At 45.2% G+C, this 13,932-nt stretch overlaps 1 protein-coding gene across 1 annotated transcript in view; it reads left to right on the plus strand.

The window, feature by feature from the left end:
• Positions 1 to 1,100: 1,100 nt before the first annotated feature.
• The window catches only part of FNDC1 (fibronectin type III domain containing 1), a 71,543-nt gene continuing 58,711 nt past the window's right edge, over positions 1,101 to 13,932 (plus strand). The window contains exons 1-3 of the mRNA XM_029224185.1: positions 1,101 to 1,462; positions 3,827 to 3,913; positions 4,339 to 4,407. Coding sequence (XP_029080018.1) covers positions 1,315 to 1,462; positions 3,827 to 3,913; positions 4,339 to 4,407 — 304 coding nt within the window. The 5' untranslated portion in view covers positions 1,101 to 1,314. The remainder of the gene's footprint in view (positions 1,463 to 3,826; positions 3,914 to 4,338; positions 4,408 to 13,932) is intronic.

A 13,932-nucleotide genomic window follows, 5' to 3' on the forward strand; every position in this document is an offset into this window, starting at 1 on the left:
GGTTTACAGGACCCTCACCTCTGACATTGCGGAAGGAATGCTCTCTGGGGTCTGGTCCGTGCTCAGCTTCTGACACTGTGTTTTTGTCTCCAAAGTGGACATTCTTCCTCTAGTGCCTCGAAAATTATTATATTCATACTCTATTTTTTCATTCCTTGAACTTCTTTAGTGGGGGGTCCCAGGAGTTCTCTCCTTTTATCATTTTTACTCCTGAGGCAGCAGGGTAATTTTGGGAAGAATAAGTGATATATGTTAGAATCAGCCATACTTATTTTGTTCAGAATCTTCATTGGTGTTACAGTCATATACTAACCAATCTATATGTTATCACGAAACACTCCTTTTTCCCTTTCTTCTTCTATGAGAGTCTAAATTCATTTTTCTTAATGTTACTAAGTTTAAATGTTTCTGGATTTTTAAGATTACTTCCCCCCCCCGAGAATGCCTTGCATCATTGAATAATCAGTTTCAGATCCAGATTTGCCCCAGAATTGACTGTTGCGTGAATATTAGCATCTGTTTATGTTACGTTGCATTGCAATGTCGGTTACATTATGAGCTGAGATATTTTGTTTGACAAAATATTATGTTTCATTTTGGTTATTTTTGAAAATCAAGAACACTCTTTTGGAACTTCATAACTGGAGATAAAAATGTGCTTCTTCATAATTTGTCCTTCCTCTTCTGGGACAAGATATGGAAACATTTAAATTAGCCACATGCAGGTAAAACCAGTGGGTTACCTCTCTTTCAAGGTGTTGATCTTGGTTTGTTTTCTTTGTGGAAACGAATGATTCTGTTATCTCACTTTGGATACAATGGAAATTCTTCCTGATCATGAGAGTTCTATGTTATTCATCTCAGAGTTGTTTGAAAGATTGTCCAGCCGTACCATGTAAAATCCTAAGAATTTATTTAATACATGAATGCTTCTGGAGAATATGTCAAATTACTATTGCGTTAATCTTGCACTAGCAAGGCAACAGGATCAGGCTGGGGAACGCCTAGAGTTTATTTTGATTTGTTTTACTTTTGGTTTAAATTTACCACCCACAGTTCCCTGAAATACATAAAAGCTTGTAGGTTTGGTATGTCTGTTTTGCTGTCGCACTGTAATGATGTCCAAATGTGATGGTACTTAAAGGCTTCAGGATCAGACAGATTGAGAGTCATTTGCTCTTTTGCTAACCATGTCAGAGAACATTGGAAAAAATTCGTTTTCCCAATCTGCCCTTCCCGTGAGTTGATAGTTGCGCTGTTTGCATAGCTGACCACCCACTGAAGCCAAGGCATGTGAAACTGCTGTCCACTAAAATGGGCCTGAAAGTCACGTGGGACCCACCCAAAGATGCTACCAGTAGACCCGTGGAGCATTACAACATTGCCTATGGGAAGTCACTGAAAAGTCTTAAATACATCAAGGTGAATGCGGAGACACACTCCTTCCTTATTGAGGATGTGGGTAAGTGACACTCTGGTCTTGTTACTGGTCAGAACTAACTGTACACCTACATTCTCCTTCCATTCTCAGGGTGACTATTTGTGGGACAAAAATGGTACCCAGTGGTTCTTTGGGGATGGACAGCCAAGGTCAAGTGGCTATTAAGCAACAGCCTTCATCTTGCCCATGGGCTTCCCCAACCTGCATTCGAAGTCCAGTATTCCTGGATCTTTCTCCACACTGACGTAGGGAACAATTTTTAGTTTCTGGATGTGCTTTTGGAAAATACATCGACCCTTTTTTATCTCATAGGAACTTGACAACTGGACAAGTCTGTAGCCTGATCTTGAGATTTCTAACTTATAAACCATGTTATAATTAGGGATTACTCAAGTAATATGTCCCTGTAGGGGTGTGTGATGTGTCATGCTTTGCCGCATGTGGTTCAAAGATATAACATTTCTCGCCATTAGATTTGATTCTGGAAGTTTGGGGTATTTAGCATTTTGCCTAAACATATTCTTGTATCTAACATTTTGCCTAAACATATTCTTTTATAAGGGCAGGTGTAGGTGGTTTCGAACTTAGGCTTTGAGCTGCCTCCAGTGGATCCTCTATCTTCTGCTTTTTTGGTCCCACTGGCCTGAAACCCTGTTTATTCTACAGTCATCTCATGGTCCAACCTAAAGATGGATCATAGGAAGTAACAGAATTCAGCACCTGTGACAACCAGGTTCCCCGCCGGCCACGTTGGCATTCTGCTGCCTTCCTTCAGTGGATCAAAACCAGCTCGTGGCTTCTTAGTTTCCTGGTCACCATCTAGTACACTTACTCCTTCTCTAACTCCTGCCCTGCGATATTAAGCTTTCTCGGTAGCAGAGCAGAAAGTGCACGGAGGGCAGACAAAGAGGGACAGATTCCCGTCTTCACGGTTCCAGCGAAACATACGTTTCACTGGATCTGAATCTCCTCCACGTCACTAGGGCCCCACAGGGTCCTACTGTGAGGTTAAATGGAGTTTCTATCCCACCAAAGGCACGAGCAGCGTCACATGTGCTTGCTCAACCCTTGGGTTGTTAGGGTTGCTGCAGAGAAGAAAAACATGCAGAAAGAAAGCCCTAGAACTCACTGCAGACTGAGAGTGTCTCCCCAGCATCTTTCTGATGAGTTAACTGAACAGAATCAGAGACACGTTGATGAAATTTCTTTGAAATACGAATAAGCTCAGAGCGAAGAGGGAAAGTGCCTGGCGAAACCTGGTTTTGCTTTTTGTCTGAACCTAGGGCATTTCCCAGTTAGTCCGGCAGGTCGTGCCAAGCCCTCAATGCCACCAGGCCCTGCCATGGTCAGACAGAAGGCGGACCAGTCTTGAGCACAGCAGGGGTCCCAGATGTGTAGCTGCCCCTGGGCCTCTGGCTTGAGAACTGGAGTTTTGTGAAGGGAGCACTCCTCACTTTGAGTGATGCAATTAACGTTATTGCCTTTGACGGAGCTCTTACCTCTCCAACCCTTCATGCCCTCAAGTGCCCACAAACTTTCATCTCTTCAAGGAATTGGCACCTTCACTTACCTTTCATAAGATAATAATTCATTTGGAGGAAAACCAGCACTACTAGAGTTTTGCTTTTCGAAGCCGCAAGTTCAGGGTACCCTCAATTTGTAACACGGTGTCTAGGTTTCCTTTTGCATCCCAGCAACTTCAGGGTCTCAGCCAAAGAGATCTTCGCTATGTGTCCTTGACCTGTAGATGCACGTCAAAAAATGAAGCCCAATTATTTCAAGCTTAGCATATCCAAGATCCCAGGAAATGTTTTTCTAGATTTTTGTTGAAATAGTCAAAGACAGCATGTACACATAGTAAGGGAAATATTTTATTATGAAAAGAGGAAAATTCCATGTAGCTTTATTTATTGCATAAATCATGAAGATTTCCCATGCACTAAATTTTATGAGTTACACTGAAATTTTCTCACTATTTTTTGGAGGTTGCCATTTGGAGTTTCCATTGGGAAATATTCTTCGTAGTTACTAACACGGTGGGTTAAACCAGTTATCTAGTGGACAGTGCATGCCTGTTTCCTACATTGATTTCACATTAAAAAAATGCAAAAGCTTTTCTTGTTGACTGTTCATGAATCCAGGTTTATTACACATGTCATGTACTTTGTATTAAATAAATTTTGTGTTCTTTTGGTCAGATGTGCTTCAGTTGCCTGGGATGAAAGTCAGTGATTTTGATTAAAGAAAAGAGAGAAAGCTATAGTTAGACTGGTCACTTAATTCAGATTTTTATATTTGGTTATAACTGGTATAAGGAAGACGGTGACTTAAATTGTCGTTCTTGGAGATTTGAAACGGTGGCTTGATATAAACCATATGTTTCAGAGCCGGGGGTAGTGTACTTTGTGCTGGTTACTGCAGAAAACAACATTGGAGTGAGCCGTCCAGTTTACAGAGCTGAAAGCCTGCCTGGTAAGTCTTATCTAGAATTGGAGGCTGTATTTTTGTGACTTAGATTGGGAGATTCTTTGCTTCATCAGGTCAATACCAATCTAGAATCATTAAAGAGTTCCCAAACAAGAAATTTTTAGACTTGTATGGCAAGCTGGAAGATTGAAAGCTAGGAGAGATTTATCCCTTCTTTTAAAATAATTTTGATGTAGGTTATTAGCGTTTTGTCTTAAATTTCGGAGTACTCACTAGAGTAAACTATGTATAAAAGACCAAAAGTGTGTGTTGTCCATACAGGTTAGGGGCCTAGTCACTCGTATGGCCTGAGCAGATCCTTTGGAAGATTGTTGAAGAGACCATTGAAATATGCGTTTAGGGATGCACTGAAATGTGGACAATATAACAGTCCTCCTTTCTAACTATCAAGTTACATTTTCCTAATTTAGGAGGTGAATGGATCAAGATTGATGGTTTTCCCATTAAGGGTCCAGGACCATTTAATGAAACCGTCACAGGTACTATTTGCTCATTCGGTTCATGTCTTCACCGAAGCACCATCTCAAAAGAGGGCCGTGCTTCTGTCACACACACATGTGCTCACAAACCTTCATTCGGTTCCCATCGCTAAACTAACACACATGCCGCACAGTTTTGGTCGATCTGCTCTGCACCGGATGGACCAGACTGCAGCCAGTCTGCAGTCTGCACTCCTCACTGCTCTTTCATGTTCTGGTGTGGGGGCATGTCTTCGTCTACATCTGGGGATGCTGTTGCGCTGTTAACAGGCAAATATGGTGGTTGAGATGGCAGTCCTGGCCCGATGAGGATACTTATATCTCTTCTACCTGTGGATGCAGAAATGAATGGGGCCCACCAAACAGTGGCTTTGATTGGCTGACATGCTGCATCAAGGCTTTCTCTCTTTTCTTATCCATGGGATATTTTGTGATATGTTAGATAACCTGCCTTCCATCTCTGCTCCATATTTGTATATATGTGTGTTTTATCATTTGGATGTTGATGTTGTCTGGCCATATTGTTTTACTTGTTGAGAGACGTGTTGACATTTCCTGTGTGCTTCATGAATATATTTGATTCGTGGTTAAACAATAATGCAAAATGAAAGCAGTTATTTCAGAGTGTGGTTGGGTGATATCCCAAAGGCAGTGTGGCAAGGAGCAGTGTTTTTAGATACATCAATCTGGTATTGTTGTTGAGAGGAAGGTGAGTATGTGGAAACCAGGGACCCTAATCTGCTCCTCAGGTCAGATTTGATGGGTGTAGGCAGTTCTCAAAGTCCGCTTTAGACAAAAAGAGAGTGGAAGAACAAAACAACCAGAAAAGGAAACTGGATTTCTAGGAAAGGTGATATGTTCTTGTTTAAATACGTTGGATGTGAGGGGATGTAGTGGCAGTGTCTTATAGGTGATTGGAGATGAGGGCCTGAAAGTTGGAAGAGAGAAGCAAGAGGTAGGTATGGGTTTAGGAGTCATGCTGTAGAGGGAGAACTAAAGCAGGGAGAGTGATGAGTGGGTGAGAATTAGGAGAGACAAGAGTAGAAGCCAAGGATCAAACCTTGGAAGACATTGACAGTACAAGAGTCAAGAAGGTAGTACACCTAGAAAATGTGCAAAATAGGAAAGGACGTTTATTTCAGAGGTTGTCTTCCCCTAAAGATACACATGTAAACATTCACAGGCACACATAAACCTTTTACTGACAGATGTACTGTGCCTTGTATTTGAATTTTATACTTTGTATTTTAAATAACCATTTTATTTTTATCATCTTCCTGATAGAGTTTTCTGAATGGCAGTTTTAGAACAAGTAATTTCCTTACTTTTTCTTAAGTAGTTAATTTCTTATGCCTTCTTTAATAGAAACAGGTGTGTGTGTGAGAGTGGGTGTGTGTGTCCTTTCTGAGTAAGCACATGTGACAGAAACCCTGGGAATTGGGAACCACAGACAATCATGCCCCAGCTCACTCTTGGTTTTATGGACTGTGAGATCCTTTAACCTCTCTCTGCAGGAGCCTCTGTAGGCCCTAGTTGCCAAAGAACGCTCTGCTATAATACATAACACTGTATTTGCCATACATTATGTTAATAAAGATGCTGGAAGAAATTGCTAGCCAAAACCTTTTGCAGTATATGATATAAAGCAGAACTTAAAAAAAATGCATATACAGAACGCATAGACTTGGTTACAGTGCTCCAGAATAGAATTACATTTCATTGTTAATGGAAAAAAAAATAATTTATGGGAAATTATCAATAAGGGATCAACATGCATCTGTACCTTTTTTAATATGGCCTGGAAAATATGCTATGCTATTTTTCTGAGGAAATTGTTAATATTTGATAATCCTGTTAAACAAAAGAAGTACTATTCTGAATTCCAGGTATCTTCATGCAAAGGAAGGGATTTGTCCTAGAAACGCAGACATTACCATCTGCACCTGGTGTGAGGCCCCAGGGGTTGGCTCTAGTGCTTTGATCAGTAATACCTCACGTTCTTCCGGTGTTTATTTGAAACCAGAGGAAAATCCGTTCTTTTATTCTGCTGGAAACAATGGTTTCAGTTCAGATTTCAGAAGGCCTCCTTTGCTGGCTGGAATCTATCTTCACCTCATTGTCTTTACTTAAAAACAGGACTTTAATTATTTAATTCATTCATTCAGGGCCTGCGGCTTTCCAGGCAGAGTTCTGGGTGCAAAAGACGCCATAGTGAATAAGATAGACAAGGGCCTTAATGGCCTTAATGAAGACTGCATTCTAGTGGGAAAGAAAGACAATAAACCTGTAAGCACAAAGTAATGCATACAACCTGTATGAGTTTGGTAGGGATGCCATAAGAAAATATCACCGACTGGTTACCTTAAACAATAGATATTTATCTTCTCACAGTTCTAGAGTCTAGAAGTCCAAGATTAAGGTGTCAGCAGATTTGATTTCTCCTGATGTGTCAGCAGATTTGTCTCTCTTTGGCTTATCTTCCCTCTGTGGGCATGCATCCTTGGTTATCTTTGTGTGTCCAAATTTCTGCTCCTTCTAAGGACACCAGTCAGATGGGATTAGGGCCACCTTAGTAATAAGCTCATTTTAACTTGATCACTTCTTAATAGGCCCAGTCTCCAAACACAGTCACATTCTGAGGTAACTAGGGTTTAGGTCTTAAACAGAAAAATTTGGGGGGTGGGGAGACACAAAATTTAGCCTGTAACATAATCATAAATTCTTTGAAAAACCAACAGCACTGTGAAATAGAACAAGCAGGGTGGCGGAGCCTGGGAGGTGCCAGTAAGATGGCTGAGAGCCTATGGGGACTGTCTGAGAAGCCACAAGAGGGGAGGAAAAGCGTGCAGGGAGTCCTGGAGGTGGGCTGGACCTGAGTGATTCTCAGATGGTCACTCAAGCAAATGTGGACACTCTCAGGACTCAGAAAATGATAGGACCAAGCAAAAATGCAACTCTAGGGCAGAAGTTTAGACTTCCTCTTTGGGTAGCTCATCTCCTGTCTTTTTGTTAGAAAGTGTTCTTAGTATGTAAATGTAAAATCTCTCCTGTTGAGTTGTAAACCCATCTGCCTTTGTTTTGTCCCAGGGAAGAGATGCTGCAAGTCCCTTCACTTATTGGAATCCTATTATTTAGTTTTCCTGCAGACTTTTCTGAAGTTGTTTTAGCTTTTTTCCTGTGACGGGATCTGGGTAATCTGCTCTGTGCAGAACCAGGCACTGGGAGTCAAAATGAGGACCACGGTCCAGGATGAGGACCACGGTCCACCTCTGCTTCCAGCCAGCCCGGGGCCTCAGAGGACAATTCATCCGCTCTCAGTAGCTCTTCATCTGGGAAATTTTAGCTCTCAGTAGGATCACATGTATTTTTAATAATGTTATGGTTTTCTAACAACCTAGTCCTTTGTGCTTTCCTTAAGCTATGGTGCCCAAACTAGACATAAAATAAAAGTCGGATTTATGCCTCATATTTTCTTTACATTATACTTAGTAGAAAAAAATTTTTTTTACAGTTAAATTATAGCTCAGACTCAAGTTCGGCACAGAGTTCACAATTCTCAGGCCATTTTCAACCAACAGCGGCATGATACCTGTGGTCCAGCCATTACTTTCCTTATCACAGTCACCCCCTGATCCCCAGGTTGCTCCCTGAATCCAGATAGCTTGAGGGCACTTGGCTTATTGTACGCCTTGCCACACCTATGTCCTGGACTGCATCCACCTCCGTGACAGTGGTCCCTTTGATAGTCTCACTCATGTCACTTAAGAAGAAGTTGCTCTCCTCCACAATCTAGAATCATGAAATTCCCCATCATCTCACTTCTTCAGTGCCCTCATGTCAGAAGCTTGTTTCAGATCCAATCAGGCTTTGGGTCTGTAGACCCTTCCCCTTTCCAGAGTCCAGAAGCCGTCTCCTGGCTCATTTCTTGCTTAGTTTATCTGGGTCCCCAGCATTTCAGCCGCACTCGTGGCAGCATGGCCATATGCCAGACACCCCCCTCCCCCCAGCTCTCTGGTTTTCCCTCCTGCGTGCTAACTGCTGAGCCTTGTGGGAGAAATAAAGAGCTGAGCTGATACTCATTGTGACAGCTTCTTGTAGCTGGTTTTCTAACTTCATCTGGGCCCTCGGCTCTGCTTGGCAATGGTTTGTCCTTACTCAGTTTCCTTTCTTTCTCCCCCAGTGGCTACTCCAAAATTTGGCCACTTTCTTCAGGCTCCTTATCCCGCCTGCCTTCCTATCACTTCTAGCAAGTAACCTTGTTTCCTGCCTCCCTGGGAAGTAAAGGTCATCAGGGTGACATCTCTTGTCTTCCCCCTCTTGACTTCTAAGCCTTCACGGCTCCCTTCCCTCCTCCTGGCTCTGAGGAAAGTTTGCTGTTCTCTTTAAGGCTGACTTGAGACACGTGAAGCTTCTTTGCAAGTGTGGTTAGACCCGAGGGCTGTTCTGGGGTCAGATTCAACTTTGGAGCCTCCCCTCCCCCACAGGAACTGGCTCAAAAGCTGATTTGAACAGGTGTCAAATTATTTGACACTGAAACAGTGAAACTATGAAACCCCGAAAACCAAAGCTTGGCCTCTTCCCTTTCTTCCCTGGCACTCCTTTCATAGGAAATGTCTGTGGACATATCAGGAAGGCATGCCCCGAGCATGCGTTTTGGTCTCTTCTATCAGTAGTTCATCAAAATGAGCACCCGTCTCCAGGTACATTTTCTTGCTAGTTTGTTTATATAGATGTGACTGATGTGGAATTGGAAAATTCTAACCCATTGTCTTGAGATGGGCTCCTTCCCTAATCTCTTAACTTAGAGCATAATTAATCCATCAAACCGTCATCATCTCCACTGCACACTGTTGCAGCCCAGACTCAGGCTCAGCCAACAGTGAGAGCTGACCTTCTGAGCCCCTCAGACATACAACGATGGGGCTCCCCAGGAAGGCTCCAGGCTCTGTTCTAAGAAGCTTCTCAGGTTCTAAGCTTCCTTCTAAGGTTCTAGGGTTCCTTTCAGCTTTGAAATTTCATGAATTAATGACACTAAGGCACTTTGAATGAGTGATCCTAAGCTTTGCAAGCAGTTGGGAAGCATTCCTGAGAAATGGCTGTTTCCCTTAGTCTCCCCCCTACTTGGAGTGTCTTAGGTCAGCAAATCCAGGAAGCGTATTAGCCAAGGAAGAAACACTGAATTATAGTTTCTGGGTGTTGGGGTGGTGACTGAATACACAAAGGTGCCCAGGATAAAGAACTGTCTCCAGTGATACACTGGAAGTGGCGCCCTCCCCTTCTCTGGATGCAAATGGCAGGCATTCTGCCAAATGAGCCAAGGAGACGGTCGTGTTAACTCGCTTAAACTGATGTGTGTGTGTATGACTCTGGGAGAGAGTAGCCTGGGTGGCACAGCGATAGGCGAACCACAGACAGCACTGCCGCCCTGGGCGGTCGTCAGGTAATCCTGGAGCCAGATCCTGGGGCTGCTGAGTTTTGGACTTGAGCTTTAAGTGTAGCCCAGTTCAGACTTTTAAATTATGAATCAAAGACTGTCCTCTTTGCACGCACTGGTTTCAATTTAACAATTCTTTGGCCCACAGGGAATTAATACTGTCTGTGACATTATATTTTCAGTAGCTCTCTCATGCAATTATTAGTGTTTTTTTAAGTGTGCAGTTCACAGGGCAGACCTGGTTTGTGGTTCCTGGTCTGGGTGGTGAGCTCTTCTGGGGCAGGGCAAAATGATTTACTCATCTTTGTATCTCCAGAGCCTGGGCCAAGCGCACAGTATGTGCTCAAGACGTGTTTGTTGAGTGAAATGAATTTGGAGGCTGCTTCTTCTCCACACCTGTGCTCTGGAGGATGTGCAGTGTGTCAGGAGGTCGGGCACCCCCGTCCCGTTTAGCTGCTGGCTCTGGGGCTGGCCCCGGGCAGGCCACTTTGCGGTGCTGTCATTAGTCAGAGATCCTAGTTCTTGCCCCCCTGTTTCTTGGCGGGGCCTGGGGGAAGGATGGCGTTGAATGCATTTGGAGATTGGAGTTCCTCAGGGCTGGCTGCTCTGTGAAGACACAGTCAGATCCACCTGCTGCGGGGTTACCTCTCTCCACGTTCATCCTGGGGCTCAGGTCTCTACGTGAGGGCCTGTTTCAAAGCCGCCTCTCACATCAGAATGCGGTTAGACTTCACCAACCTTAGAGGCTGTTCTTTAATCATAAAAAGTAGGCAGTAGAGGCTTGTGTGCAGAGCTGTTTAACGTCATTTAGCCAGACGTTCTTGGGCGGGAACTCGGGAGTTTCAGCCCAAACAAGAATGCCACGGGAAGGACTCAGCGCCGGCCAGCTGCCCGGAAGAGGCAGCAGTGGTGAGCAGCCTTCCAGGACAGCAGGGCTGAAACCCACGTTTTGCGGTGTTTCATCTCCATGTCTACACTGGGGAGTGTAAATATCTGTGCACAGATTTTCCCTTCAGTGAATTGTTAGGAAACGAGCGGCTGTGAGAGAGGCCCTTTCCTCCCATGGACGGGCGCTGATTTCAGAGGCTGGTGAGTGGCTGCTTCGAGTGGGTGGGGCAGGGGCTGTGGACAGCTGGGGAGATGAACTGTCCCCACTGTCCCCACGTGTGTGGCCTTGAACGGAATGTCGGCCGTCAAGTCTTAGAGGAACCTGCAGTACTTAATAAACCTACCGGCCCGATAAGGCCAGCATCTTGGGAGCTGGATGCCACTTTCTGACTGCGTATCTGTCACTGGCTTTTCTTTTGACATCTGAGTGAAAAAGAGGGTGGGAGGGGCAGTGATGTCACTGAAGAGGGTTGCAGCTTCTTATACGGGCTCCCTGCAAAGGAAGCTGTCAGTCCTGAAGGAAAGCACTTTCTTTTCTCAGTTGTCAACCTATTCATATATTGTAACGGGATCTTTCATTTGCATGTTGGAGAGCGCTAAAAATTGAAATAATGAATAGGAAAAAGGCCTTTCACACCCAGAAAACAACTGCATTGCTGAGTATCCTACTCCCAAATGAAGCAAATGCAGAAGAGCTTTAGACTAAAACAAACCAAACCAGAAAAAAAGCTTTGAATAATTTTTCTTAGACTTTTTAACACCCCTTCCTCTTAGCTCACATCGACCAGCAGGCTCTGTGTCCTCTGTGGCCCTCTTGAGTCCTCAGGAAGTGTGGCTGAGAACTGAAGCATCACCACATGGGCCCAGCAGATGCTTCTAATGATGTGCTTTCACATCCCTCGTGGAGGAAGCTTTGCAGCGGGTCACCTGCAGGAGGGCCCCGTCCTCCCTTCCACCCTGAGTCAGGTGAGGCTGGCCCAGGGATGGGGAGTGAGTGAGCTGGGCCCAGGCAAGGGCTCACCCTAGGCCCCGATGCAGGTGGCTGAGCACGTCGGCAACTGTGTCACTGTTCCAGGCTTGCAGTTGAGCCACTGCGCTGAGTAGGACGCAGAGACCTTAGCTCTGCCTTCGTGGTGGTGGAGAAAAATTATTGGCTTAACGTAGGGAGAGACGCCCCTCAAAGGGCTTATGATCTGTAAGACTGAGGGATGTGTCCATGCAAACAGTTACAGGACTGCTGATTTCTTGTTCGGGTCGTAGAGCACGGCTTCGTCGCCAACTTGTGCAGAGTTTGCCTGTGTCGTTAATGTCCTGCTGGCTGCCATCGTGGGGCGACCTGGCCTTTGCAGCCTCAGTCCTGTGCGGTGACATTGATGGTGTAATTTTCACTGATGTTCATAGCACCGCTGGGGTCAGAGTCAGCCACTGATTGACATTTTTGGATGACATCCTGAAGCTGATGACATACCGGTCATTCTTGGGGCTTCTCAAACTGGGTTCTCAGAACTCGGGAGAACATGGCACTGCCAGGAGTCCAGGAAGGCATGAGGTAAACGACGCAGATCCGATGGGTAGTGGTTTCTTGATGGCCGGTTATTTAAAATGTTATTTTTGACTTTAAAACAGACACCAAAATATTATAGTCTATAAAATTCAAATGCAATTTTGGGATAAAACCGAGATTGGGGTTAAATTGCCACGCTCCAGGCTTCTGGGGATTGAGCTCATTTTCTCTACTGTTACATAAACCTTGGTGAAGCATCTGAGGAGCTCTGTTCAGTGGTAAAGTGAGCCAGCACTTTTGTGAAACAAACAGCCAAACAAAACAACATGGTTGGAATGGAGTGGTCCCGGGTTGGCTGAAGCATTTGCTTTGTTTCTGAGACAGTCCTGCTGGATTTTGAGGACCCCACTGGCCTGTGGGGTTGGCCTCTAACTGCACCGTCCCCTTCTATACCCCACGTTGAGTAGGATTCCCTGTGGCTTCCTCATCTGGTGACAGCCTGGCTGTCCCCGCGTGGTCCTAGGAAGCAGGAAAGAGGAGTCTCTGTGAAACCTGGACGGGGGGCGGCAGAAATCTTAAACCGAGGGCACTTGGGTTTGTCTGCATTGAAAGTTAGTTTTAAATGCTTTATAAAAGGCTTCCCCAATCCTTAACATGATTCGTAATTGACATTGATTAGCTCGGGGGAGATCAAGGTGTTTTGGTTTTTTTTTTTTTCTTTCAAGACCTTCTCTCTTCTCCCAACCCCTCAAAAAGCAGCAGCGATGGACTGACTCCAGGCGATGGTTTAGGGGTGCTGTTCTGTTGTCTCTGAAGGACGTTGAGATGCGTGCCTGTGACACGCATTCTCCCCTTGGTGTCCACAGTGCCTCCCGGGATGAGTCAGGCAGTCAGGCCACTGGGGTAGCTGACCAAGTACTTGGCTTTTCATCAGATGGTCACTCCTCGGAGACGGAAACACGGATGAATGTAAGGGGACTAGTGTGATGAGTGGATCCTGACGGAACAGATGGACCCAACTTCCCTGAAGAGCAGCCAGGCCCTTGGGAAGGAGCTCAGCTGGTATCTTCTGAAGCAGGGGTACTCACGGCATGAAAGTCTTAGATGGTGATGCCTGCCTCTGCAGACCAGTCCTTCACCAGAGGTGTCTGAGAAGCACCAAGGGGGCCCTCGTCCCAGACGGGCGCCACGCTTATGCCACAGGGAGCTGCTGGCGACGCCAGCACTGCAGCCACCGTGAGTTTCGGAATAACAGTGCAGGGAACCAGGGCTACAGCTCCGACAGACCTGGGTTCCGATGCCAGCTTAGTGCCTCTTGCTGCCCGGCTTCAAGATTCTCCCTTAATCTTCCTGAGCCTCGCTTTTATTGTCTGTCAGTGGGGTGTTTATTGGGTTATTGTGAGGGTGCTTGTCAAATGACTTACGTCGTAGGGATCCAATAGATTAGGAAGGTTGGTGATGCTCTGACAGATGCTATTCCAAAATGAAGCCACGAGATTTCCTTTCTCCTTGTTAAATAGCTGGGCCTGTCCAAATAGACAAGTCGGTACATCGTTAAATGTACTGAGGTCCTGCAGAGCTTTGGGACTCATCAGAGGTGTTGCAGGAGGATTGTCTGTCAGAATTCAGCCAGGAAGAAGGAGCCCTTGGCAGACAGAGGCTGTGAGGTGTTGCTGACCTGCCCCCGTGTCGGGGGGGC

The sequence above is a fragment of the Monodon monoceros genome, unplaced genomic scaffold, assembly GCF_005190385.1.
Source record: "Monodon monoceros isolate NGI ecotype Baffin Bay Population unplaced genomic scaffold, NGI_Narwhal_1 Super_Scaffold_15, whole genome shotgun sequence".
Lineage (NCBI taxonomy): Eukaryota > Metazoa > Chordata > Mammalia > Artiodactyla > Monodontidae > Monodon > Monodon monoceros.